The 26,670-nt window shown below is 40.9% G+C and overlaps 1 protein-coding gene across 3 annotated transcripts in view; it reads left to right on the forward strand.

Moving 5' to 3' along the window:
- Nucleotides 1-304: 304 nt before the first annotated feature.
- The window catches only part of LOC117327910 (proteoglycan 4-like), a 33,678-nt gene continuing 7,312 nt past the window's right edge, over nucleotides 305-26,670 (forward strand). For 2 of the 3 annotated variants that reach the window (XM_033885149.1, XM_033885151.1), the window contains exons 1-14: nucleotides 305-437; nucleotides 1,580-1,644; nucleotides 3,341-3,475; nucleotides 4,642-4,733; nucleotides 5,633-5,801; nucleotides 6,060-6,190; nucleotides 6,436-6,562; nucleotides 7,138-7,296; nucleotides 8,578-8,775; nucleotides 9,389-9,452; nucleotides 10,255-10,266; nucleotides 22,172-22,220; nucleotides 22,596-22,758; nucleotides 26,262-26,583. In XM_033885149.1, coding sequence (XP_033741040.1) covers nucleotides 428-437; nucleotides 1,580-1,644; nucleotides 3,341-3,475; nucleotides 4,642-4,733; nucleotides 5,633-5,801; nucleotides 6,060-6,190; nucleotides 6,436-6,562; nucleotides 7,138-7,296; nucleotides 8,578-8,775; nucleotides 9,389-9,452; nucleotides 10,255-10,266; nucleotides 22,172-22,220; nucleotides 22,596-22,758; nucleotides 26,262-26,583 — 1,696 coding nt within the window. In that variant the 5' untranslated portion in view covers nucleotides 305-427. The remainder of the gene's footprint in view (nucleotides 438-1,579; nucleotides 1,645-3,340; nucleotides 3,476-4,641; nucleotides 4,734-5,632; nucleotides 5,802-6,059; nucleotides 6,191-6,435; nucleotides 6,563-7,137; nucleotides 7,297-8,577; nucleotides 8,776-9,388; nucleotides 9,453-10,254; nucleotides 10,267-22,171; nucleotides 22,221-22,595; nucleotides 22,759-26,261; nucleotides 26,584-26,670) is intronic. The other variant, XM_033885150.1, reaches the window with a different exon arrangement.

Below are 26,670 nucleotides of genomic sequence, written 5' to 3' on the forward strand. Positions count from 1 at the left end.
GGTTACAAGATAAACTTTCACTGCATCAAGTTTTTTCCAGTTAAAAAAACACTTTCAAATATCAAAAAATGCCCCAAAAAATCATGAATACATCAAAGGATATTTTATGAAACGAAAAAAAAAAGAAATGATAAGAATAACAGTATAGGATAATTCTACGCATTTTAACAATTATCTGATCTAATGAAAAATTAATAAATAAAAAAAAAATCAAAAAAAAAATCTGTCCCTATATACGCGTCGAACTCTTATCGTCCTGACTAATACAGTCGCATACAACTTGGACTCTCGTCAACGCGTAGCAACCGCTGTATAAACAATATGGCGGCCGTGATTTAAAGTGCTCGACTGGTACAGAAAAGGGACATACATGTCACGATATTGTCGAACTGTGGATGAAGTTAGGGTTCTACATTAATTTGCTATCATGGATAGAGGTAAATATTATATTGACATAGAAATATCGACGATTTGAACGTGTATATCTCCCAAATATACGTTGTTGTCGGCAGGTGCCCGTTTACACTTTATAATTAATTGAGTGATACTCTATACATTATTAATGGCAGCTTTCATCTCGGCTGTTAGGCTTCATGCTAATGCCGTTTCAGTGCTAATAATTGATGAGTTGTGATGGTAGTTTGTAAGGTCTTTGTTTTTAGATCACAATTATACATAAATAATCATTTAATAGACATCTCTGAATAGTAAATGTTTTCAGCGTACATAATCACATATACAATGCACATTAGGAGTTTATTGTGCATTCTTCAATTGCACATAAATCACGAAGGGGATTTGTTAATGTTACAGCCTATTATGACATGGACTTATCCACTTCAGTAAGCATACACACACTCATAAGAAATCATATATATATAAATTGGTATGCAAGACAAATAAAAAAACAATAACAAAAAACAAACAGAGTGAAGGGAAAAATTAAATGAGGAAGTAATATTTTACGATTTTTTGATGTAATATAAATGCAATAAATCAAACGGAGAGTACCACAAAATGCAGCATATTATTACACAAAGAAGTAGGGAAAGGATAAGATTTTTGTTGTAATTTGGAAGTGCCATAGAATTAAGATGTTTTTCTTCTATTGTACAACTAATATCCACCTTTGGAAAACATACCTGAAACAAACTACCTTCTGACTGAAACTATTGTCGACGAAAAATGCATGATAAAGATTCTATAATATGCCAAACTTTGATAAAGTACAATTCATACTAAACCCTAGTTTATTTATTGAACAGTTCAATGAATTGAGTAGAGAAGGTTCAAATGCTATATGGGATTTTGTTGTGGTGTATTATATATTTGTTTTAGTTCTGTGTCTTTGCTTATATTTGTTGTCACCAAATTATTATAAGTAATAATCAAACTGCAATGGAAATATTAATGGAATGTTTCAATGTCAGCATTTGCTGCTTTTTCACTCTAATAAACAACAACAAATTGCTGTTTAGTATTTATATCCAGCCAAGACTGGCTGAAAACATCAACAGTTCAAAGGAACATAAATGTATGTTACCATAGAGAAATAACCTTTATTTTGTTTTATCTATAGGGAGGTTGAATCTGGAGGCTCTAGCAGAGGAGGAAGATGAAGAGGAAGTGGAAAATACTAAACGGGTAAGACATGCTACTAGTAACCTGTCGAGGAACAAACTAAGTGATGCATATACATTATGTGGAATTTCACATTAGCTGTGGTGAAAGTAGAGAACTGTATAGTACAGGTATATGGAGTTTAACATTAGCTGTGGTGACGTAGAGAACTGTATATGGAGTTTAACATTAGCTGTGGTGACGTAGAGAACTGTATATGGAGTTTAATGTTAGCTGTGGTGACGTAGAGAACTGTATATGGAGTTTTATGTTAGCTGTGGTGAAGTAGAGAACTGTATATGGAGTTTAATATTAGCTATGGTGACATAGAGAACTGTATATGGAGTTTTATGTTAGCTGTGGTGAAGTAGAGAACTGTATATGGAGTTTTATGTTAGCTGTGGTGAAGTAGAGAACTGTATATGGAATTTTGTATTAGCTGTGGTGACGTAGAGAATTGTATATGGAGTTTTATGTTAGCTGTGGTGAAGTAGAGAACTGTATATGGAATTTTATGTTAGCTGTGGTGAAGTAGAGAACTGTATATGGAGTTTTATGTTAGCTGTGGTGAAGTAGAGAACTGTATATGGAGTTTTATGTTAGCTGTGGTGACGTAGAGAACTGTATAGTACAGGTATATGGAGTTTAACATTAGCTGTGGTGACGTAGAGAACTGTATATGGAGTTTAACATTAGCTGTGGTGACGTAGAGAACTGTATATGGAGTTTAATGTTAGCTGTGGTGACGTAGAGAACTGTATATGGAGTTTTATGTTAGCTGTGGTGAAGTAGAGAACTGTATATGGAGTTTTATGTTAGCTATGGTGAAGAAGAGAACTGTATATGGAGTTTAATGTTAGCTGTGGTGAAGTAGAGAACTGTATATGGAGTTTAACATTAGCTGTGGTGACGTAGAGAACTGTATATGGAGTTTAATGTTAGCTGTGGTGACGTAGAGAACTGTATATGGAGTTTTATGTTAGCTGTGGTGACGTAGAAAACTGTATATGGAATTTTGTATTAGCTGTGGTGAAGTAGAGAACTGTATATGGAGTTTTATGTTAGCTGTGGTGAAGTAGAGAACTGTATATGGAGTTTTATGTTAGCTGTGGTGAAGTAGAGAACTGTATATGGAGTTTTATGTTAGCCGTGGTGAAGGAGAGAACTGTATATGGAGTTTTATGTTAGCTGTGGTGAAGTAGAGACCTGTATATGGAGTTTTATGTTAGCTGTGGTGACGTAGAGAACTGTATATGGAGTTTTATGTTAGCTGTGGTGACGTAGAGAACTGTATATGGGATTTTATGTTAGCTGTGGTGATGTAGAGAACTGTATATGGGATTTTATGTTAGTTGTGGTGAAGTAGAGAACTGTATATGGAGTTTTATGTTAGCTGTGGTGAAGTAGAGAACTGTATATGGAGTTTTATGTAGCTGTGGTGAGGAAGAGAACTGTATATGGAGTTTTATGTTAGCTGTGGTGAAGGAGAGAACTGTATTTGAATGCTAGTTGTAGTGAGTAGAGTATTGCATATGGAGTTTCACCTTATTACTGATACAAACTATCAACAGAACTCAAAATATTTCAATGACAATTAATTTTAGGCTAGAAAATAGTTTTCAAAATAGGGTATATATGACAATTAATTTTAGGCTAGAAAATAGTTTTCAAAATAGGGTATATAGAAAAACATTGCAATTTAGTTTCTTTTCTATTGCAGGATAGCTCCGATGATTCGGATAGTTCAGGAGATGAGGAACCAGATCCATCTGCAAGACGAGAGCCAAACAAATTTGATAATCTCTGTGATGGAGTCCTCAACTCCATGGCGCTCGTACATGGTTCACTAAGAGAGGTATAATCCTTCATTCTTTTAAAAAGTCCATTTCTAAATACATCAATATTGATATGAGTTAAATAATATACAAATAGACATGCTTCATTCAGAACAAATATTATTCCCAGTAGGTACCTGTGCACTCTGATCTACCTGGTAGGTACCTGTACACTCTGATCTACCAGGTAGGTACCTGTACACTCTGATCTACCTGGTAGGTACCTGTACACTGATCTACCTGGTAGGTACCTGTACACTGATCTACCTGGTAGGTACCTGTACACTGATCTACCTGGTAGGTACCTGTACACTGATCTACCTGATAGGTACCTGTACACTGATCTACCTGGTAGGTACCTGTACACTCTGATCTACCTGGTAGGTACCTGTACACTCTGATCTACCTGGTAGGTACCTGTACACTGATCTACCTGGTAGGTACCTGTACACTCTGATCTACCTGGTAGGTACCTGTACACTCTGATCTACCCGGTAGGTACTTTTACACTGATCTACATGGTAGATACCTGTACACGCTGATCTACTTGGTAGGTACCTGTACACTGATCTACCTGGTAGGTACCTGTACACTGATCTACCTGGTAGGTACCTGTACACTCTGATCTACCTGGTAGGTACCTGTACACTCTGATCTACCTGGTAGGTACCTGTACACTCTGATCTACCTGGTAGGTACCTGTATACTGATCTACCTTGTAGGTACCTGTACACTCTGATCTATCTGGTAGGTACCTGTATACTGATCTACCTGGTAGGTACCTGTACACTCTGGTCTATCTGGTAGGTAACTGTATACTGATCTACCTGGAAGGTACCTGTACACTGATCTACCTGGTAAGTACCTGTATACTGATTAACCTGGTAGGTACCTGTATACTGATCTACCTGGTAGGTACTTGTACACTGATCTACCTGGTAGGTACCAGCACCTGATCTACCTGGTAGGTACCTGTACACTCTGATCTACCTGGTAGGTACCTGTACACTAATCTACCTGTATACTCTGACCTCTCTGGAGCTACTGTTGCTGTTACCAAAATTGTTCTTATCACATACCTGGGTATATTGTACTGAAATTATGTGATTAAAGAAAAAAAGACTTTAACTTAGACATTGGAGACATTGAACACACCAGATTAACACACAATATTTTTTATTTGTAGCTGCTGGATATGAAGGATGAGATGCTGAAGCATGCTTTACCTCCCACACTGCTGATCAAACTAGCCACCATTACAGGGAAGGTGTTCAGAAGGTCAGTGTGACAACTCCTGTTTCTCCCATCATTCAAGGATTTGTGTCCCTTTTAAAAAGGTTCAAGATTTCTCTGTCACAGTTTGGGTATGACAGATAGTATGTGCTGGCAACAAAAACAATGATGTCACTGCAACAAATAATCATGTCACATTGACGATTCAATCACGTCACTTCAAAAAATGTGTTGCATTACAATATTGCTTTTTTATTTTTGAACAACTGAACCTGCATAATTGATGAGAGAAAAATAATCATCCCCTACCTTTGGGGTGTGATTGTCAAACCAAGGCTCTGCTGGGGAGGGGAATTTCTCTTGTCACACCCTCAAGGGAGGGCAGATTGTATTAATCTACAACTTCACCCCTAACTCATAAATCTTATATGATGTGAGTTAATCACGGGTAAAACACACGGAGATATATGTTTTATGATTGACTTTGTTTTCTGTAGCCAATAGTACAGTTCTATTGATGCCTACATTCCTGTTTTCTGTAGCCAATAGTACAGATCTATTGATACCTACATTCCTGTTTTCTGTAGCCAATAGTACAGATCTATTGATACCTACATTCCTGTTTTCTGTAGCCAATATTACAGATCTATTGATACCTACATTCCTGTTTTCTGTAGCCAATAGTACAGATCTATTGATACCTACATTCCTGTTTTCTGTAGCCAATAGTACAGTTCTATTGATGCCTACATTCCTGTTTTCTGTAGCCAATAGTACAGATCTATTGATACCTACATTCCTGTTTTCTGTAGCCAATATTACAGATCTATTGATACCTACATTCCTGTTTTCTGTAGCCAATAGTACAGATCTATTGATGCCTACGTTCCTGTTTTCTGTAGCCAATAGTACAGTTCTATTGATACCTACATTCCTCCTTACAGTATCAGCGACCTGAACATGCCAGTCAATGAGCTGGTGCGTCTAGTGCATGTGTACTCTACACCATGGGAGGAAAAGAGTACTGCCCTCAAAAAACTCCACGAGGATTACGAGAGTAAACAACGACAACTCAACATTGCCATCAAACGTCTACAACTAGTTGATGCACACGTAAGGTTTATATTGTAAAATAAAGCTATACATTTAATCAAGATTAAAACAAATCTGAAATTTGTTTAAGGTTATTCTGGTAGTAACTACTGTTTTCGTATGGCTTGCACTGAAGATTGTAATATGTTTTAGAGAAATTATCTCTGCTTTTTTATTTTTTGAGGAAGAAATCGTTATTTTATTACCTGGTAATAATTATAAGATGTATTTACATACATTGTAGTATAAAAGGTTTTATTTTGAGAAACTTTTTTTCAGTCTAAAAGAATTGCCAGAGAGAAAAGAATTATGAACTGGGAGAAATTGTTTGCCAAGATCATGAGTAACAAGGGTCATGGGAGGAGGTGGAAATTCCTGATAGAGACCATCAAACAGAAGGCACAGCTTGGGTAGGTCATACTCGAGATATCATCCCAATTTTCGTACAAAACTGGTAGAATTTGTTCAAGAGCATCGCCTTCATGATAAAACTCTTCAATGATTTTAATTGAATTTGAAAAACATGTTCCTGGCTTATTTTATAATTATAAAAACATTACTGTATAATGTATAATAATTAAGTGGCTTAGGATTCAGGTTTCTGTATTATATGAGAGCAGGCTATATAGTGTCTACTACTCTCGTTCCTTGACAGACTTGAGCATGTACAGGAATACTCAAAGGCCTTAGAGGAGAGCTCTGATGAGGAAGGCGAGGAAGACGATGAAATCCCAATCAAATTAAACCGACATGATGATGGAGCGGACAGTGACAAACTTTCAGTATGTATACACTTTCTTGCTTTGTTCATTAATTCTACTAGTGTATCTAGCTGTTCAGAGCAAAATGATACAGGCTGTATTCTCTATTGGAAGTATCTTTGATTATTGAAAATATTGTAGAATTAAATTTCCATTTTCTAAGTACATGTATTTATGGTATTTTCCATATATGGTAAGGAGCTAAGTGATCTCTCTAGAGATCTGATATCATCAACGATTTTATGGAATTAATGTATCATTAGTATAAATATCCATTTTTTAACAAATATATTTGACTTATTCACAATCCACACAATCCACTCCTCATGCCTTTAGGTTCAGGTTAGTTATTCAAGTTAAGTAGTGTAGCTACCTCGCTATCTGAGCCCTAGGCAACTGGGCTCCTATTACCTGACTGGATATAATTTAGACAACAATTTACATTAAATTTTATATTTTTCTTTAAGGCTATGATATTGGAGTAATTGACCTATTGTTTTGATAAATATATAAGTCATTGTGACAGATTGATGTACTGAGAGATCATATTACATTAAACCTATGATGTACAAATCATGTGACATTTATTCCTCCAGGACTTGGAAGAGGAGGAGGCTGAGGAGGGGCATGCCGAGGAGGGGAGCGAGAAAGCTGAAACCCCAGGAGAGGAGGGCGATGAGGAGGAAGCAGAAAAACCAGAAGAAGAAAGCAAAGAAGATGCAGAGGGTGCAAACAGCCGTGTTGGAACCCCTAAGGTAGGTAATACTTGATAAAGGTGCAAACAGCCGTGTTGGAACAACTAAGGTAGGTAATACTTGATAGAGGGTGCAAACAGCCGTGTTGGAACAACTTAGGTAGGTAATACTTGATAGAGGGTGCAAACAGCCGTGTTGGAACAACTTAGGTAGGTATTAGTTGATAGTAGGCATCACAGTTGTTTTAGATCGCCCAGTGTTAGGAGGTATAATACTCAATAGAGGGCACCACAGGTATTATAGATCGCCAAGTGTTAGGGGGTACAATACTCAATAGAGGGCACCACAGGTATTATAGATCGCCCAGTGTTAGGGGGTACAATACTCAATAGAGGGCACCACAGGTATTATAGATCGCCTAGTGTTAGGGGGTATAATACTCAATAGAGGGCACCACAGGTATTATAGATCGCCCAGTGTTAGGGGGTACAATACTCAATAGAGGGCACCACAGGTATTATAGATCGCCCAGTGTTAGGAGGTATAATACTCAATAGAGGGCACCAAAGTTACTATAGATCGCCCAGTGTTAGGAGGTATAATACTCAATAAAGAGCACCACAGTTGTTTTATATCGCCCAGTGTTAGGGGGTACAATACTCAATAGAGGGCACCACAGGTATTATAGATCGCCCAGTGTTAGGGGGTATAATACTCAATAGAGGGCACCACAGGTATTATAGATCGCCCAGTGTTAGGGGGTACAATACTCAATAAAGGGCACCACAGTTATTATAGATCGCCCAGTGTTAGGAGGTATAATACTCAATAAAGGGCACCACAGTTGTTACAGCTCACCCAGTGATAAACACTTGCTTTTCACTAAGGCGACCAGGGTATGATTCCCTGATATGACCTGTAATGGGGGTCATCCGCCTGACCATGTGGGTTTTCTCCTGGTTCTCTGGTTTCCTCCCACAGTACGACCACACAAACACCAACTACTACAAGGAGACCTCCGCCTCAAAATGACCTTGGCTGTTCATGTGGCAATAAACCCAGTAAACAAAAAACAAACACACAAGTAAACATCAATACAGGACATTACATAACTTTGAATGTAATCAACTGACCTAGGATGGTGACACTAGTTTTATAATCCCTGGATATAATTAACATCTACTGTAATTAATATTGTTTTGTATTTCATGAATTCTATGTCTAGTACCCGGAAGCTTTTTGTAGCAAGAAATATGTGTTACTATTTCATACTTGAAATCTAGAAATGATTCCAATTCTATTTAAATGTAATGAACCTTCACAAACTTGATTATTTTACAGAAAGTAAGGTTTGCTGATGAGGAGAAGGTGGAGCCTACAAAGGAAGTGTCGACATGGACACACGAGCCTCAGTATGATAACTTCTTGTTCATGCGAGTATTTACACCAACAGGACTGGATCAAAAGGATGTCAAATGTATGATAAAATACGGACCTAAAACCCACAAAACAGGTCGACTTGATCACGAGGAACCAGAGGTAAATAGTCACAAGTAACAGTAGTATATTTATATGTCAGACTGTTTCTCCTAGGTGTTCAATCTTCAAAAAATAAATGCTCATCTTTAATGGGAAAAAAATATTGAGCTTTTAGTCAAACAAAAAAAATGTGAAAATTGTTTTTATCTCCTTTCAAAAAAAACATGTCTTATTATATGGTATACCATGTGGCATCTGTCCATCTGTCTATTAAATATTCCCAGTTCAGGCTTCTCTGATTTTATTTCTTATTCAAAACATCTCCCACTTATTTATAACCATAATATCGTGATGAGTTTTAGTATCCTGTACCCAGAGTGATTTCTCGTTGTTTAGTATTTTTCTGATTTTATTTAAACTTCTTTTACCATAATCTGAATACATCATTCTGTGTGCAATTTCTTTTAGCCCTTTATTGGTTTTGCTTACTTCTTAACTAGTTTACAATTGAAGTCAAAAAGTGTCTCTTGTATACAGAGTTGTTGCCCTTTGTTGATTTTTGGTGATATATTTATTTTTAAACGGATTTCCTTGAAGCCAGATACTTGATATGGTTAATTGTGACATCCCCAAACCCTAGTACTTGGTATGTCTAACTGTTGCTTTTTTACAGGCTCCAGAAGAACCCAAGCCAAAAGCTAAAGGGCTGATTGGATCTAAGGGGAAGGCTTTACAAGGTAAGATAAATGTTTCTCTTCCTCTCAACTGATTACAATTGTCTCTTAATTTTTCAACATATGCATTTTTTTCATGTATATGTTCATAAAAATCTCTTATTTTTTGTGTTTTGAAAGGCACAATATGGATATATATAGTTTACTGTCCCCCAGAGAGATGAGATACCTGGGGATTGTACCCTGACAACCTATCTCACTAAGACTATTATCAATCCAACTGATTTTCCAACATATTCTGATTTAACAGTTGTCACCCCCAAAAATACAGAGAAACCTCATTTTAAACTGATTTTTTTTATCAAAGCTGAAAAAAACCAAATTGTTGATACTGTAAATATGTTTACTAATAATTAGTGGGAAATTACAAAACTTGTTTGTGTTTTCCTATGAAGGTAACTATCATAGACATTAACCACAACCCTAAGTTTTGTTTTAACTGAATCCATTATGATTAACTGTAATATTTGGTGACTAATTAATACAGCATTGTTACTAAAATCAGTTTGGTCATCATAGTTACTGGAATCAAATTATCAAATCAAACCAGTTCCTCAGGAAACATTTAATATATTTTTTCAATCATATAAGTATGATTACTATACTGTTCTAGAAGGTAGAGAGCCCCAGTAAGTCCTACACTATACAGGTATACAATGTTTCTGTTAGGTCTGATATTATCTGTATCTTCATATAAACACAATTATAGATGTAACATATTCCACAGAGGATTGTGGGACTCTCTACCTTAACGTACATTCCATTCCTACAAATTGTCCTCATTTTCTGTTGTTCTTATTTACAGAAACAGAATCAGGTACTTTGCTGTCACCAGCTTATATCATTTTTCTCCTATAGCGGGTGTCATACTTAGCTTTTTCATTATTCTTCCTTCATGCCTCCATAATATACCCGATTCCCTATCTAGACTAACATGGTTTTCTCTACATTTCTCCATGTGTTATAGGGTTCCTTCGGTGGAAGTGTACATGTATCAAGTTTTGTTATCATTGTTCCTACGCTGTATGTATTAAATGATAATAATCAATTTGTTATTTGGAGCAAACAGTTAGGTTCATACAAATTTCATCCAAGTTTAAAGTAGATTTCTGATAATCTTGTATCTTATTCCATTCAAATATCCAAGTACATGACATTGTATTTTTCATTATAATGTGGGCTTGGGAAAAACTGTAAAATATTATTTATAAGTATTTTTCATTATAATGTGGGCTTGGGAAAAACTGTAAAATATTATTTATAAGTATTTTTCATTATAATGTGGGCTTGGGAAAAACTGTAAAATATTCTTCATAAGTAATTTTTATTTCCGATTATTAAAAATGTACTAACAAGTATCCCTGGTGGACTCCATGGGAATTAATAGTATATGGAATCAGGCCTGGACTTTTACTTTCTAAATGATATACACATATATATTCATTTGTTTGGTTATTATGTACATAAACTGTACACCTCACTAACTAAAATACTAATAGGTCACATCATATATATGTTGGCAGTTGATTCTACAGGGGAGGGTGTCAAAACCAAGGCTGAAAACACTCTACAGGGGAGGGTGTCAAAACCAAGGCTAAAAACATTCTACAGGGGAGGGTGTCAAAACCAAGGCTGAAAACACTCTACAGGGGAGGGTGTCAAAACCAAGGCTGAAAACACTCTACAGGTGGGGTGTCAAAACCAAGGCTGAAAACATTCTACAGGGGAGGGTGTCAAAACCAAGGCTGAAAACATTCTACAGGGGAGGGTGACAAAACCAAGGCTGAAAACATTCTACAGGTGGGGTGTCAAAACCAAGGCTGAAAACATTCTACAGGTGGGGTGTCAAAACCAAGGCTGAAAACATTCTACAGGTGGGGTGTCAAAACCAAGGCTGAAAACATTCTACAGGGGAGGGTGTCAAAACCAAGGCTGAAAACATTCTACAGGGGAGGGTGTCAAAACCAAGGCTGAAAACATTCTACAGGGGAGGGTGTCAAAACCAAGGCTGAAAACATTCTACAGGGGAGGGTGTCAAAACCAAGGCTGAAAACATTCTACAGGGGAGGGTGTCAAAACCAAGGCTAAAAACATTCTACAGAGGAGGGTGTCAAAACCAAGGCTAAAAACACTCTACAGGGGAGGGTGTCAAAACCAAGGCTGGAAACATTCTACAGGTGGGGTGTCAAAACCAAGGCTGAAAACATTCTACAGGTGGGGTGTCAAAACCAAGGCTGAAAACATTCTACAGGTGGGGTGTCAAAACCAAGGCTGAAAACATTCTACAGGTGGGGTGTCAAAACCAAGGCTAAAAACATTCTACAGGGGAGGGTGTCAAAACCAAGGCTGAAAACATTCTACAGGGAGGGTGTCAAAACCAAGGCTGAAAACATTCTACAGGGGAGGGTGTCAAAACCAAGGCTGAAAACATTCTACAGGGGAGGGTGTCAAAACCAAGGCTGAAAACACTCTACAGGGGAGGGTGTCAAAACCAAGGCTGAAAACATTCTACAGGTGGGGTGTCAAAACCAAGGCTGAAAACATTCTACAGGGGAGGGTGTCAAAACCAAGGCTGAAAACATTCTACAGGGGAGGGTGTCAAAACCAAGGCTGAAAACATTCTACAGGTGGGGTGTCAAAACCAAGGCTGAAAACACTCTACAGGCGATGATGTCAAAACCAAGGCTAAAAACATTCTACAGGGGAGGGTGTCAAAACCAAGGCTGAAAACATTCTACAGGGGAGGGTGTCAAACCAAGGCTAAAAACATTCTACAGGTGGGGTGTCAAAACCAAGGCTGAAAACACTCTACAGGGGAGGGTGTCAAAACCAAGGCTGAAAACATTCTACAGGGGAGGGTGTCAAAACCAAGGCTAAAAACATTCTACAGGGGGGGTGTCAAAACCAAGGCTAAAAACATTCTACAGGGGAGGGGGTCAAAACCAAGGCTGAAAACATTCTACAGGGGAGGGTGTCAAAACCAAGGCTGAAAACACTCTACAGGGGATGATGTCAAAACCAAGGCTGAAAACATTCTACAGGGGAGGGTGTCAAAACCAAGGCAAAAAACATTCTACAGGGGAGGGTGTCAAAACCAAGGCTAAAAACATTCTACAGGTGGGGTGTCAAAACCAAGGCTGAAAACACTCTACAGGGGAGGGTGTCAAAACCAAGGCTAAAAACATTCTACAGGGGAGGGTGTCAAAACCAAGGCTGAAAACATTCTACAGGGGAGGGTGTCAAAACCAAGGCTGAAAACACTCTACAGGTGGGGTGTCAAAACCAAGGCTGAAAACATTCTACAGGGGAGGGTGTCAAAACCAAGGCTGAAAACATTCTACAGGGGAGGGTGACAAAACCAAGGCTGAAAACATTCTACAGGTGGGGTGTCAAAACCAAGGCTGAAAACATTCTACAGGTGGGGTGTCAAAACCAAGGCTAAAAACATTCTACAGGTGGGGTGTCAAAACCAAGGCTGAAAACATTCTACAGGGGAGGGTGTCAAAACCAAGGCTGAAAACATTCTACAGGGGAGGGTGTCAAAACCAAGGCTGAAAACATTCTACAGGGGAGGGTGTCAAAACCAAGGCTGAAAACATTCTACAGGGGAGGGTGTCAAAACCAAGGCTGAAAACATTCTACAGGGGAGGGTGTCAAAACCAAGGCTAAAAACATTCTACAGGGGAGGGTGTCAAAACCAAGGCTAAAAACACTCTACAGGGGAGGGTGTCAAAACCAAGGCTGAAAACATTCTACAGGTGAGGGTGTCAAAACCAAGGCTGAAAACATTCTACAGGTGAGGGTGTCAAAACCAAGGCTGAAAACATTCTACAGGTGGGGTGTCAAAACCAAGGCTAAAAACATTCTACAGGTGGGGTGTCAAAACCAAGGCTGGAAACATTCTACAGGGGAGGGTGTCAAAACCAAGGCTGAAAACATTCTACAGGGGAGGGTGTCAAAACCAAGGCTGAAAACATTCTACAGGGGAGGGTGTCAAAACCAAGGCTGAAAACACTCTACAGGGGAGGGTGTCAAAACCAAGGCTGAAAACATTCTACAGGTGGGGTGTCAAAACCAAGGCTGAAAACATTCTACAGGGGAGGGTGTCAAAACCAAGGCTGAAAACATTCTACAGGGGAGGGTGTCAAAACCAAGGCTGAAAACATTCTACAGGTGGGGTGTCAAAACCAAGGCTGAAAACACTCTACAGGCGATGATGTCAAAACCAAGGCTAAAAACATTCTACAGGGGAGGGTGTCAAAACCAAGGCTGAAAACATTCTACAGGGGAGGGTGTCAAAACCAAGGCTAAAAACATTCTACAGGTGGGGTGTCAAAACCAAGGCTGAAAACACTCTACAGGGGAGGGTGTCAAAACCAAGGCTGAAAACATTCTACAGGGGAGGGTGTCAAAACCAAGGCTAAAAACATTCTACAGGTGGGGTGTCAAAACCAAGGCTAAAAACATTCTACAGGGGAGGGGGTCAAAACCAAGGCTGAAAACACTCTACAGGGGAGGGTGTCAAAACCAAGGCTGAAAACATTCTACAGGGGAGGGTGTCAAAACCAAGGCTGAAAACACTCTACAGGGGAGGGTGTCAAAACCAAGGCTGAAAACATTCTACAGGTGGGGTGTCAAAACCAAGGCTGAAGACATTCTACAGGGGAGGGTGTCAAAACCAAGGCTGAAAACATTCTACAGGGGAGGGTGTCAAAACCAAGGCTGAAAACATTCTACAGGTGGGGTGTCAAAACCAAGGCTGAAAACACTCTACAGGCGATGATGTCAAAACCAAGGCTAAAAACATTCTACAGGGGAGGGTGTCAAAACCAAGGCTGAAAACATTCTACAGGGGAGGGTGTCAAAACCAAGGCTAAAAACATTCTACAGGTGGGGTGTCAAAACCAAGGCTGAAAACACTCTACAGGGGAGGGTGTCAAAACCAAGGCTGAAAACATTCTACAGGGGAGGGTGTCAAAACCAAGGCTAAAAACATTCTACAGGTGGGGTGTCAAAACCAAGGCTAAAAACATTCTACAGGGGAGGGGGTCAAAACCAAGGCTGAAAACACTCTACAGGGGAGGGTGTCAAAACCAAGGCTGAAAACATTCTACAGGGGAGGGTGTCAAAACCAAGGCTGAAAACATTCTACAGGGGAGGGTGTCAAAACCAAGGCTGAAAACATTCTACAGGTGGGGTGTCAAAACCAAGGCTAAAAACATTCTACAGGGGAGGGTGTCAAAACCAAGGCTAAAAACATTCTACAGGGGAGGGTGTCAAAACCAAGGCTGAAAACATTCTACAGGGGAGGGTGTCAAAACCAAGGCTAAAAACATTCTACAGAGGAGGGTGTCAAAACCAAGGCTAAAAACACTCTACAGGGGAGGGTGTCAAAACCAAGGCTGGAAACATTCTACAGGTGGGGTGTCAAAACCAAGGCTGAAAACATTCTACAGGTGGGGTGTCAAAACCAAGGCTGAAAACATTCTACAGGTGGGGTGTCAAAACCAAGGCTGAAAACATTCTACAGGTGGGGTGTCAAAACCAAGGCTAAAAACATTCTACAGGTGGGGTGTCAAAACCAAGGCTGGAAACATTCTACAGGGGAGGGTGTCAAAACCAAGGCTGAAAACATTCTACAGGGGAGGGTGTCAAAACCAAGGCTGAAAACATTCTACAGGGGAGGGTGTCAAAACCAAGGCTGAAAACACTCTACAGAGGAGGGTGTCAAAACCAAGGCTAAAAACATTCTACAGGGGAGGGGGTCAAAACCAAGGCTAAAAACATTCTACAGGGGAGGGGGTCAAAACCAAGGCTAAAAACATTCTACAGGGGAGGGGGTCAAAACCAAGGCTGAAAACATTCTACAGGTGGGGTGTCAAAACCAAGGCTGAAAACATTCTACAGGGGAGGGTGTCAAAACCAAGGCTGAAAACACTCTACAGGAGAGAGTGTCAAAACCAAGGCTAAAAACATTCTACAGGGGAGGGGGTCAAAACCAAGGCTAAAAACATTCTACAGAGGAGGGGGTCAAAACCAAGGCTGAAAACACTCTACAGGTGGAGTGTCAAAACCAAGGCTAAAAACACTCTACAGGGGAGGGTGTCAAAACCAAGGCTGAAAACATTCTACAGGGGAGGGTGTCAAAACCAAGGCTGAAAACATTCTACAGGGGAGGGTGTCAAAACCAAGGCTAAAAACATTCTACAGGGGAGGGGTCAAATCCAAGGCTGAAAACATTCTACAGGGGAGGGGGTCAAAACCAAGGCTAAAACATTCTACAGGGTAAGGGGTCAAAACCAAGGCTGAAAACATTCTACAGGGGAGGGGGTCAAAGCCAAGGCTGAAAACATTCTACATGTACATGGGGAGGGTGTTAAAACCAAGGCTGAAAACATTCTACAGGTGGGGTGTCAAAACCAAGGCTAAAAACACTCTACAGGGGAGGGTGTCAAAACCAAGGCTAAAAACATTCTACAGGGGAGGGTGTCAAAACCAAGGCTAAAACATTCTACAGGGGAGGGGGTCAAAACCAAGGCTAAAAACATTCTACAGGGGAGGGGGTCAAAACCAAGGCTGAAAACATTCTACAGGGGAGGGTGTCAAAACCAAGGCTGAAAAACATTCTACAGGGAGGGTGTCAAAACCAAGGCTGAAAACATTCTACAGGGGAGGGTGTCAAACCAAGGCTGAAAACATTCTACAGGGGAGGGGTGTCAAAACCAAGGCTGAAAACATTCTACAGGTGGGGGGGTCAAAACCAAGGCTGAAAACATTCTACAGGTGGGGTGTCAAAACCAAGGCTGAAAAACATTCTAACGGGGAGGGTGTCAAAACCAAGGCTAAAAACATTCTACAGGGGAGGGTGTCAAAACCAAGGCTAAAAACATTCTACAGGGGAGGGTGTCAAAACCAAGGCTGAAAACATTCTACAGGGGAGGGTGTCAAAACCAAGGCTGAAAACACTCTACAGGAGAGAGTGTCAAAACCAAGGCTGAAAACATTCTACAGGGAGGGTGTCAAAACCAAGGCTGAAAACATTCTACAGGGGGGTGTCAAAACCAAGGCTGAAAAACATTCTACAGGTGGGGGGTGTCAAAACCAAGGCTGAAAACATTCTACAGGTGGGGTGTCAAAACCAAGGCTGAAAACATTCTACAGGAGAGAGTGTCAAAACCAAGGCTAAAAACATTCTACAGGGGAGGGTGTCAAACCAAGGCTGAAAACAATTCTACAGGGGAGGGTGTCAAAACCAATGCTGAAAACATTTCTACAGGGGGAGGGTGTCAAACCAAGGCTAAAAACATTCTACAGGTGGGGATGTCAAAACCAAGGCTGAAAACACTCTACCGGGGAGGGTGTCAAAACCAAGGCTGAAAACATTCTACAGGGGGAGGGTGTCAAAACCAAGGCTAAAAACACTCTACAGGAGGGGGTGTCAAAACCAAGGCTAAAAACATTCTACAGGGGAGGGTGTCAAAACCAAGGCTGAAAACATTCTACAGGGGAGGGTGTCAAAACCAAGGCTGAAAACATTCTACAGGGGAGGGTGTCAAAACCAAGGCTGAAAACATTCTACAGGGGAGGGTGTCAAAACCAAGGCTGAAAACATTCTACAGGGGAGGGTGTCAAAACCAAGGCTGAAAACATTCTACAGGGGAGGGTGTCAAAACCAAGGCTGAAAACATTCTACAGGGGAGGGGGTCAAAACCAAGGCTGAAAACATTCTACAGGGGAGGGTGTCAAAACCAAGGCTGAAAAACACTCTACAGGGGAGGGTGTCAAAACCAAGGCTGAAAACATTCTACAGGGGAGGGTGTCAAAACCAAGGCTGAAAACATTCTACAGGGGAGGGTGTCAAAACCAAGGCTGAAAACATTCTACAGGGGAGGGTGTCAAAACCAAGGCTGAAAACATTCTACAGGGGAGGGTGTCAAAACCAAGGCTGAAAACATTCTACAGGGGAGGGTGTCAAAACCAAGGCTGAAAACATTCTACAGGTGAGGGTGTCAAAACCAAGGCTGAAAACATTCTACAGGGGAGGGTGTCAAAACCAAGGCTGAAAACATTCTACAGGGGAGGGTGTCAAAACCAAGGCTAAAAACATTCTACAGGGGAGGGTGTCAAAACCAAGGCTGAAAACATTCTACAGGGGAGGGTGTCAAAACCAAGGCTGAAAACATTCTACAGGGGAGGGTGTCAAAACCAAGGCTAAAAACACTCTACAGGGGAGGGTGTCAAAACCAAGGCTGAAAACATTCTACAGGGGAGGGTGTCAAAACCAAGGCTGAAAACATTCTACAGGGGAGGGTGTCAAAACCAAGGCTAAAACATTCTACAGGGGAGGGTGTCAAAACCAAGGCTAAAAACATTCTACAGGGGAGGGTGTCAAAACCAAGGCTAAAACATTCTACAGGGGAGGGTGTCAAAACCAAGGCTGAAAACATTCTACAGGGGAGGGTGTCAAAACCAAGGCTGAAAACATTCTACAGGGGAGGGTGTCAAAACCAAGGCTAAAAAACATTCTACAGGGGAGGGTGTCAAAACCAAGGCTGAAAACATTCTACAGGGGAGGGTGTCAAAACCAAGGCTGAAAACATTCTACAGGGGAGGGTGTCAAAACCAAGGCTGAAAACATTCTACAGGGGAGGGTGTCAAAACCAAGGCTGAAAAACATTCTACAGGGGAGGGTGTCAAAACCAAGGCTGAAAACATTCTACAGGGGAGGGTGTCAAAACCAAGGCTGAAAACATTCTACAGGGGAGGGTGTCAAAACCAAGGCTAAAAACATTCTACAGGGGAGGGTGTCAAAACCAAGGCTGAAAAACATTCTACAGGGGAGGGTGTCAAAACCAAGGCTGAAAACATTCTACAGGGGGGGTGTCAAAACCAAGGCTAAAAACATTCTACAGGGGAGGGTGTCAAAACCAAGGCTAAAACATTCTACAGGGGAGGGGGTCAAAACCAAGGCTAAAAACATTCTACAGGGGAGGGTGTCAAAACCAAGGCTAAAAACATTCTACAGGGGAGGGTGTCAAAACCAAGGCTGAAAACATTCTACAGGGGAGGGTGTCAAACCCAGGCTGAAAACATTCTACAGGGGAGGGTGTCAAAACCAAGGCTGAAAACATTCTACAGGGAGGGTGTCAAAACCAAGGCTAAAACATTCTACAGGGGAGGGTGTCAAACCAAGGCTAAAAACATTCTACAGGGGAGGGTGTCAAAACCAAGGCTGAAAACATTCTACAGGTGGAGGTGTCAAAACCAAGGCTAAAACATCTCTACAGGGGAGGGGTGTCAAACCAAGGCTAAAAACATTCTACAGGGGAGGGTGTCAAAACCAAGGCTGAAAACATTCTACAGGGGAGGGTGTCAAAACCAAGGCTAAAAACATTCTACAGGTGGGGTGTCAAAACCAAGGCTGAAAACACTCTACAGGGGAGGGTGTCAAAACCAAGGCTAAAACATTCTACAGGGGAGGGTGTCAAAACCAAGGCTGAAAACATTCTACAGGGGAGGGTGTCAAAACCAAGGCTGAAAACACTCTACAGGGGAGGGTGTCAAAACCAAGGCTAAAAACATTCTACAGGTGGGGTGTCAAAACCAAGGCTGAAAACATTCTACAGGGGAGGGTGTCAAAACCAAGGCTGAAAACATTCTACAGGGGAGGGTGTCAAAACCAAGGCTGAAAACATTCTACAGGGGAGGGTGTCAAAACCAAGGCTGAAAACATTCTACAGGGGAGGGTGTCAAAACCAAGGCTGAAAAACATTCTACAGGGGAGGGTGTCAAAACCAAGGCTGAAAAACATTCTACAGGGGAGGGTGTCAAAACCAAGGCTGAAAACATTCTACAGGTGGGGTGTCAAAACCAAGGCTGAAAACATTCTACAGGTGGGGTGTCAAAACCAAGGCTGAAAACATTCTACAGGGGAGGGTGTCAAAACCAAGGCTGAAAACATTCTACAGGGAAGGGTGTCAAAACCAAGGCTAAAACATTCTACAGGGGAGGGTGTCAAAACCAAGGCTGAAAACATTCTACAGGGGAGGGTGTCAAAACCAAGGCTGAAAACATTCTACAGGTGGGGTGTCAAAACCAAGGCTGAAAACATTCTACAGGTGGGGTGTCAAAACCAAGGCTGAAAACATTCTACAGGGGAGAGTGTCAAAACCAAGGCTGAAAACATTCTACAGGGGAGGGTGTCAAAACCAAGGCTAAAACATTCTACAGGGGAGAGTGTCAAAACCAAGGCTGAAAACATTCTACAGGGGAGGGTGTCAAAACCAAGGCTGAAAACATTCTACAGGTGAGAGTGTCAAAACCAAGGCTGAAAACACTCTACAGGGGAGGGTGTCAAAACCAAGGCTGAAAACACTCTACAGGTGGGGTGTCAAAACCAAGGCTGAAAACATTCTACAGGGGAGGGTGTCAAAACCAAGGCTGAAAACACTCTACAGGGGAGGGTGTCAAAACCAAGGCTGAAAACATTCTACAGGGGAGGGTGTCAAAACCAAGGCTGAAAACATTCTACAGGGGAGGGTGTCAAAACCAAGGCTGAAAACATTCTACAGGGAGAGGGTGTCAAAACCAAGGCTGAAAAACATTCTACAGGGGAGGGTGTCAAAACCAAGGCTGAAAACATTCTACAGGGAGAGGTGTCAAAACCAAGGCTGAAAAACATTCTACAGGGGAGGGTGTCAAAACCAAGGCTAAAAACATTCTACAGAGGAGGGTGTCAAAACCAAGGCTGAAAACATTCTACAGGGGAGGGTGTCAAAACCAAGGCTGAAAACATTCTACAGGGGGGGTGTCAAAACCAAGGCTGAAAACATTCTACAGGGGAGGGTGTCAAAACCAAGGCTGAAAACACTCTACAGGGGAGGGTGTCAAAACCAAGGCTGAAAACACTTCTACAGGGGAGGGTGTCAAAACCAAGGCTGAAAAACATTCTACAGGTGAGGGTGTCAAAACCAAGGCTGAAAAACATTCTACAGGGGAGGGTGTCAAAACCAAGGCTAAAAACATTCTACAGGGGAGGGTGTCAAAACCAAGGCTAAAAACATTCTACAGGTGAGGGTGTCAAAACCAAGGCTGAAAACATTCTACAGGTGGGGTCGTCAAAACCAAGGCTAAAAACATTCTACAGGGGAGGATGTCAAAACCAAGGCTAAAAACATTCTACAGGTGGGGTGTCAAAACCAAGGCTGAAAACATTCTACAGGGGAGGGTGTCAAAACCAAGGCTGAAAACACTCTACAGGTGGAGTGTCAAAACCAAGGCTAAAAACATTCTACAGGGGAGGGTGTCAAAACCAAGGCTAAAAACATTCTACAGGGGAGGGTGTCAAAACCAAGGCTAAAAACATTCTACAGGTGGGGTGTCAAAACCAAGGCTAAAAAACACTCTACAGGGGAGGGTGTCAAAACCAAGGCTGGAAACATTCTACAGGGGAGGGTGTCAAAACCAAGGCTAAAAACATTCTACAGGGGAGGGTGTCAAAACCAAGGCTGAAAACACTCTACAGGTGGGGTGTCAAAACCAAGGCTGAAAACATTCTACAGGGGAGGGTGTCAAAACCAAGGCTAAAAAACACTCTACAGGGGAGGGTGTCAAAACCAAGGCTGAAGACATTCTACATGGGGAGGGTGTCAAAACCAAGGCTGAAGACATTCTACAGGGGAGGGTGTCAAAACCAAGGCTGAAAACATTCTACATGGGGAGGGTGTCAAAACCAAGGCTAAAAACATTCTACAGGGGAGGGTGTCAAAACCAAGGCTAAAAACATTCTACAGGGGAGGGTGTCAAAACCAAGGCTGAAAACACTCTACAGGTGGAGTGTCAAAACCAAGGCTAAAAACACTCTACAGGGGAGGGTGTCAAAACCAAGGCTGAAAACACTCTACAGGGGAGGGTGTCAAAACCAAGGCTGAAAACATTCTACAGGGGAGGGTGTCAAAACCAAGGCTGAAAACATTCTACAGGGGAGGGTGTCAAATCAAGACTACAAACATTCTACAGGGAAGGGTGTCAAAACCAAGGCTGAAAACACTCTACAGGGGAGGGTGTCAAACCAAGGCTGAAAACATTCTACAGGGGAGGGTGTCAAACCAAGACTAAAAACATTCTACAGGGGAGGATGTCAAAACCAAGGCTAAAAACATGTACCTGATATAATAAAGATATTTCATTCTCATCAATTTTGTAGATATCATGTTCGCTAGAACATTTTTTCTTAATTTTTATTGGTAGCCATGTGTGAATGCTTTGCCATTGATGCAGATGCTGTTTTGCAGGCATGCTTGTATCTGTTTTATGACAGCATGCCATATCCTGTGTTACTTTTGACAGGTTTGCATGAAAGTGAAATGTCTACTGTCTATAATGCATGTGATGTCCCTCAGAGTCAATACCAATGAAATAGTTTATTAAAATGATTTCTCAGATCTATGTTGATATATCTTTCCTGTTATATCTTTAATGCTCAATTTAGAACAGGCAATAGAACAAAGACAGAAAAATAGAACAAAGACAGAAAAATAGAACAAAGATAGAAAAATAGAACAAAGACAGAAAAATAGAACAAAGATAGAAAAATAGAACAAAGATAGAAAAATGGAACAAAGACAGAAAAAATAGAACAAATATAGAAAAAATAGAACAAAGACAGATATCTGTTGTTGTTGAACAAGTTGTGTTATTTATAAATTCATATTGTTATACAGATAAATTACAGAAAAAGAAAAAGGCAGATGAGAAGGCCACCAAATCAAAGTATGTTTATTACCAGTACCTAAATTGTAAATACAAAAATGTACTTCCATATTTATTATACATCTTAATATACAAAATGCTGTTGGTTAAAAAATGAAGAGAAAAGAAAAATATCTTTGGTTGAAATTTCTCAAACATGAAGTAAATATAATTTAAATATTCCTTCCTTTTGATTTGAAATGTCTATTCCATTGAAACCCAGAGATATCATCTGTGTAGTGAACAAACAATGTTTTTGAGATCAAAACTTTTTGTGCAATGGTCTATTCTTATACATATCTACTCTAAAAATTATCAATAAAAAAATATACAGTGTCTTGTTTTGGATATGCAAAATGAAAAATTGACTCTTAATTTTATGATTATTTGCTTTAGATTTGAGGAGATGTTCTTTGAAATCCCAGAAGAGGTACCAGACGGAGTTTGGACCAAACCCACTAAGGAGGAACCCCAGAACATACAGGTGTCTGTACATGTGGGTCCTCAGGAGGAAATCTTTGCCATGGCAACCATAGACATGGAGGAGATCAAGTCACAGGTTAGTCTCATCCGCTGTTTCTTTATTTTGAGGTAGATGTCTGTCTTAAAGACAAAGGTCATGTATGGCATTGTCTTACTGGACAGTTATTAACCCCCTAACCTTCTATACTTCCATCCTAGAGTTTACCCCCACCCAGTTATATGTATTAGACATCAGTTAACCCCCTCACCTTCTATACTACCATACCTAGAGTTTACCCCCACCCAGTTATATGTATTAGACATCAGTTAACCCCCTCACCTTCTATACTACCATCCTAGAGTTTACCCCCCACCCAGTTATATGTATTAGACATCAGTTAACCCCCTAACCTTCTATACTACCTACCTAGAGTTTACCCCCCACCCAGTTATATGTATTAGACATCAGTTAACCCCCTCACCTTCTATACTACCTACCTAGAGTTTACCCCCACCCAGTTATATGTATTAGACATCAGTTAACCCCCTCACCTTCTATACTACCATCCTAGAGTTTACCCCCACCCAGTTATATGTATTAGACATCAGTTAACCCCCTAACCTTCTATACTACCTAGAGTTTACCCCCACCCAGTTATATGTATTAGACATCAGTTAACCCCCTCACCTTCTATACTACCATCCTAGAGTTTACCCCCACCCAGTTATATGTATTAGACATCAGTTAACCCCCTCACCTTCTATACTACCATCCTAGAGTTTACCCCCACCCAGTTATATGTATTAGACATCAGTTAACCCCCCTCACCTTCTATACTACCATCCTAGAGTTTACCCCCACCCAGTTATATGTATTAGACATCAGTTAACCCCCTCACCTTCTATACTACCATCCTAGAGTTTACCCCCCACCCAGTTATATGTATTAGACATCAGTTAACCCCCTCACCTTCTATACTACCATCCTAGAGTTTACCCCCCACCCAGTTATATGTATTAGACATCAGTTAACCCCCTCACCTTCTATACTACCATCCTAGAGTTTACCCCCCACCCAGTTATATGTATTAGACATCAGTTAACCCCCTCACCTTCTATACTACCTACCTAGAGTTTACCCCCACCCAGTTATATGTATTAGACATCAGTTAACCCCCTAACCTTCTATACTACCATCCTAGAGTTTACCCCCACCCAGTTATATGTATTAGACATCAGTTAACCCCCTCACCTTCTATACTACCTACCTAGAGTTTACCCCCACCCAGTTATATGTATTAGACATCAGTTAACCCCCTCACCTTCTATACTACCATCCTAGAGTTTACCCCCCACCCAGTTATATGTATTAGACATCAGTTAACCCCCTAACCTTCTATACTACCTACCTAGAGTTTACCCCCACCCAGTTATATGTATTAGACATCAGTTAACCCCCTCACCTTCTATACTACCATCCTAGAGTTTACCCCCCACCCAGTTATATGTATTAGACATCAGTTAACCCCCTCACCTTCTATACTACCATCCTAGAGTTTACCCCCACCCAGTTATATGTATTAGACATCAGTTAACCCCCTCACCTTCTATACTACCATCCTAGAGTTTACCCCCACCCAGTTATATGTATTAGACATCAGTTAACCCCCTCACCTTCTATACTACCATCCTAGAGTTTACCCCCACCCAGTTATATGTATTAGACATCAGTTAACCCCCTCACCTTCTATACTACCATCCTAGAGTTTACCCCCCACCCAGTTATATGTATTAGACATCAGTTAACCCCCTAACCTTCTATACTACCTACCTAGAGTTTACCCCCACCCAGTTATATGTATTAGACATCAGTTAACCCCCTCACCTTCTATACTACCTACCTAGAGTTTACCCCCCACCCAGTTATATGTATTAGACATCAGTTAACCCCCTCACCTTCTATACTACCATCCTAGAGTTTACCCCCACCCAGTTATATGTATTAGACATCAGTTAACCCCCTCACCTTCTATACTACCTACCTAGAGTTTACCCCCACCCAGTTATATGTATTAGACATCAGTTAACCCCCTCACCTTCTATACTACCATCCTAGAGTTTACCCCCACCCAGTTATATGTATTAGACATCAGTTAACCCCCTCACCTTCTATACTACCTACCTAGAGTTTACCCCCCACCCAGTTATATGTATTAGACATCAGTTAACCCCCTCACCTTCTATACTACCATCCTAGAGTTTACCCCCCACCCAGTTATATGTATTAGACATCAGTTAACCCCCTCACCTTCTATACTACCTACCTAGAGTTTACCCCCACCCAGTTATATGTATTAGACATCAGTTAACCCCCTCACCTTCTATACTACCTACCTAGAGTTTACCCCCACCCAGTTATATGTATTAGACATCAGTTAACCCCCTCACCTTCTATACTACCATCCTAGAGTTTACCCCCACCCAGTTATATGTATTAGACATCAGTTAACCCCCTCACCTTCTATACTACCATCCTAGAGTTTACCCCCACCCAGTTATATGTATTAGACATCAGTTAACCCCCTAACCTTCTATACTACCATCCTAGAGTTTACCCCCACCCAGTTATATGTATTAGACATCAGTTAACCCCCTCACCTTCTATACTACCTACCTAGAGTTTACCCCCACCCAGTTATATGTATTAGACATCAGTTAACCCCCTCACCTTCTATACTACCATCCTAGAGTTTACCCCCACCCAGTTATATGTATTAGACATCAGTTAACCCCCTCACCTTCTATACTACCATCCTAGAGTTTACCCCCACCCAGTTATATGTATTAGACATCAGTTAACCCCCTCACCTTCTATACTACCATCCTAGAGTTTACCCCCACCCAGTTATATGTATTAGACATCAGTTAACCCCCTCACCTTCTATACTACCTACCTAGAGTTTACCCCCCACCCAGTTATATGTATTAGACATCAGTTAACCCCCTCACCTTCTATACTACCATCCTAGAGTTTACCCCCCACCCAGTTATATGTATTAGACATCAGTTAACCCCCTCACCTTCTATACTACCTACCTAGAGTTTACCCCCCACCTAGTTATAAGTATTAGACATATGGAATCAGTAATTACTAAATGTTAGTGTATTTTGAACATTTAAACATGCCTGGCAAATCTGTTTCTATCTACAGGAAACTTGCTTCAGTTTATTTTGGTCGTTTATGTGTATTGGATCCCTCAGTGAGTAAATACAGAGTTATTTCCCTTGGTGTATTTTGAGCATTGAAGATTGTCCACATAAATTGGTCCATTAGTTTCCATATAGATATGTGTATTGGACATGATCTCTTGGTAAGTATTTGCAGAGTATTTCCCATGGTGTATTTTAAGCAGTATTTTAAACTGTACTATCATGTTCAGTTCTGTATCCGATATATTGAGGTGATGATTTGGTTTGAAGTCGAGTGATTGCTCCTTGTTTAATTAGAAGTAAATATCAGCAAAATGACTTGTTTCTGAACTAATTGCAAGTATTAAAAACGTATCAAATGATGCAACCTGATAACTTCTTCTGTTTCAGAATCTGAAAGAAGTGTTCCTACCTGAACCCCATGGTGATGATGATGTCCCGACGACCCCCAGAGGTCGTGGGGGACGTAGTGATGTAGGTGACTTTGACTCCCTTTCTGATGACGTAGAGATCAGTCTGCCTGGAGAGGATGTAAAGAAACAGCCAGAGCCAGTGGCAAATGAATTAGTGAAGGACATTGAAGCTATTCCATTCCCTTTGCTGTCTGTGAATCCGGCCAAAAGTGACTCCATGCATGCCTCATGTGGCATACTTCCTCTCGTCATGTACATAGGCAAACGTCTCAAGCCACAGGAGTTCAATAGGCAGTGTGGTAAGTAAAGTCACCAACAACTAGGTCCAGCTTCATCACATAACTAAAAACATTCATGTACTTCATTTTAATTTATTACCTCATATT

Source organism: Pecten maximus, chromosome 5 (assembly GCF_902652985.1).
Source record: "Pecten maximus chromosome 5, xPecMax1.1, whole genome shotgun sequence".
Classification (NCBI taxonomy): domain Eukaryota; kingdom Metazoa; phylum Mollusca; class Bivalvia; order Pectinida; family Pectinidae; genus Pecten; species Pecten maximus.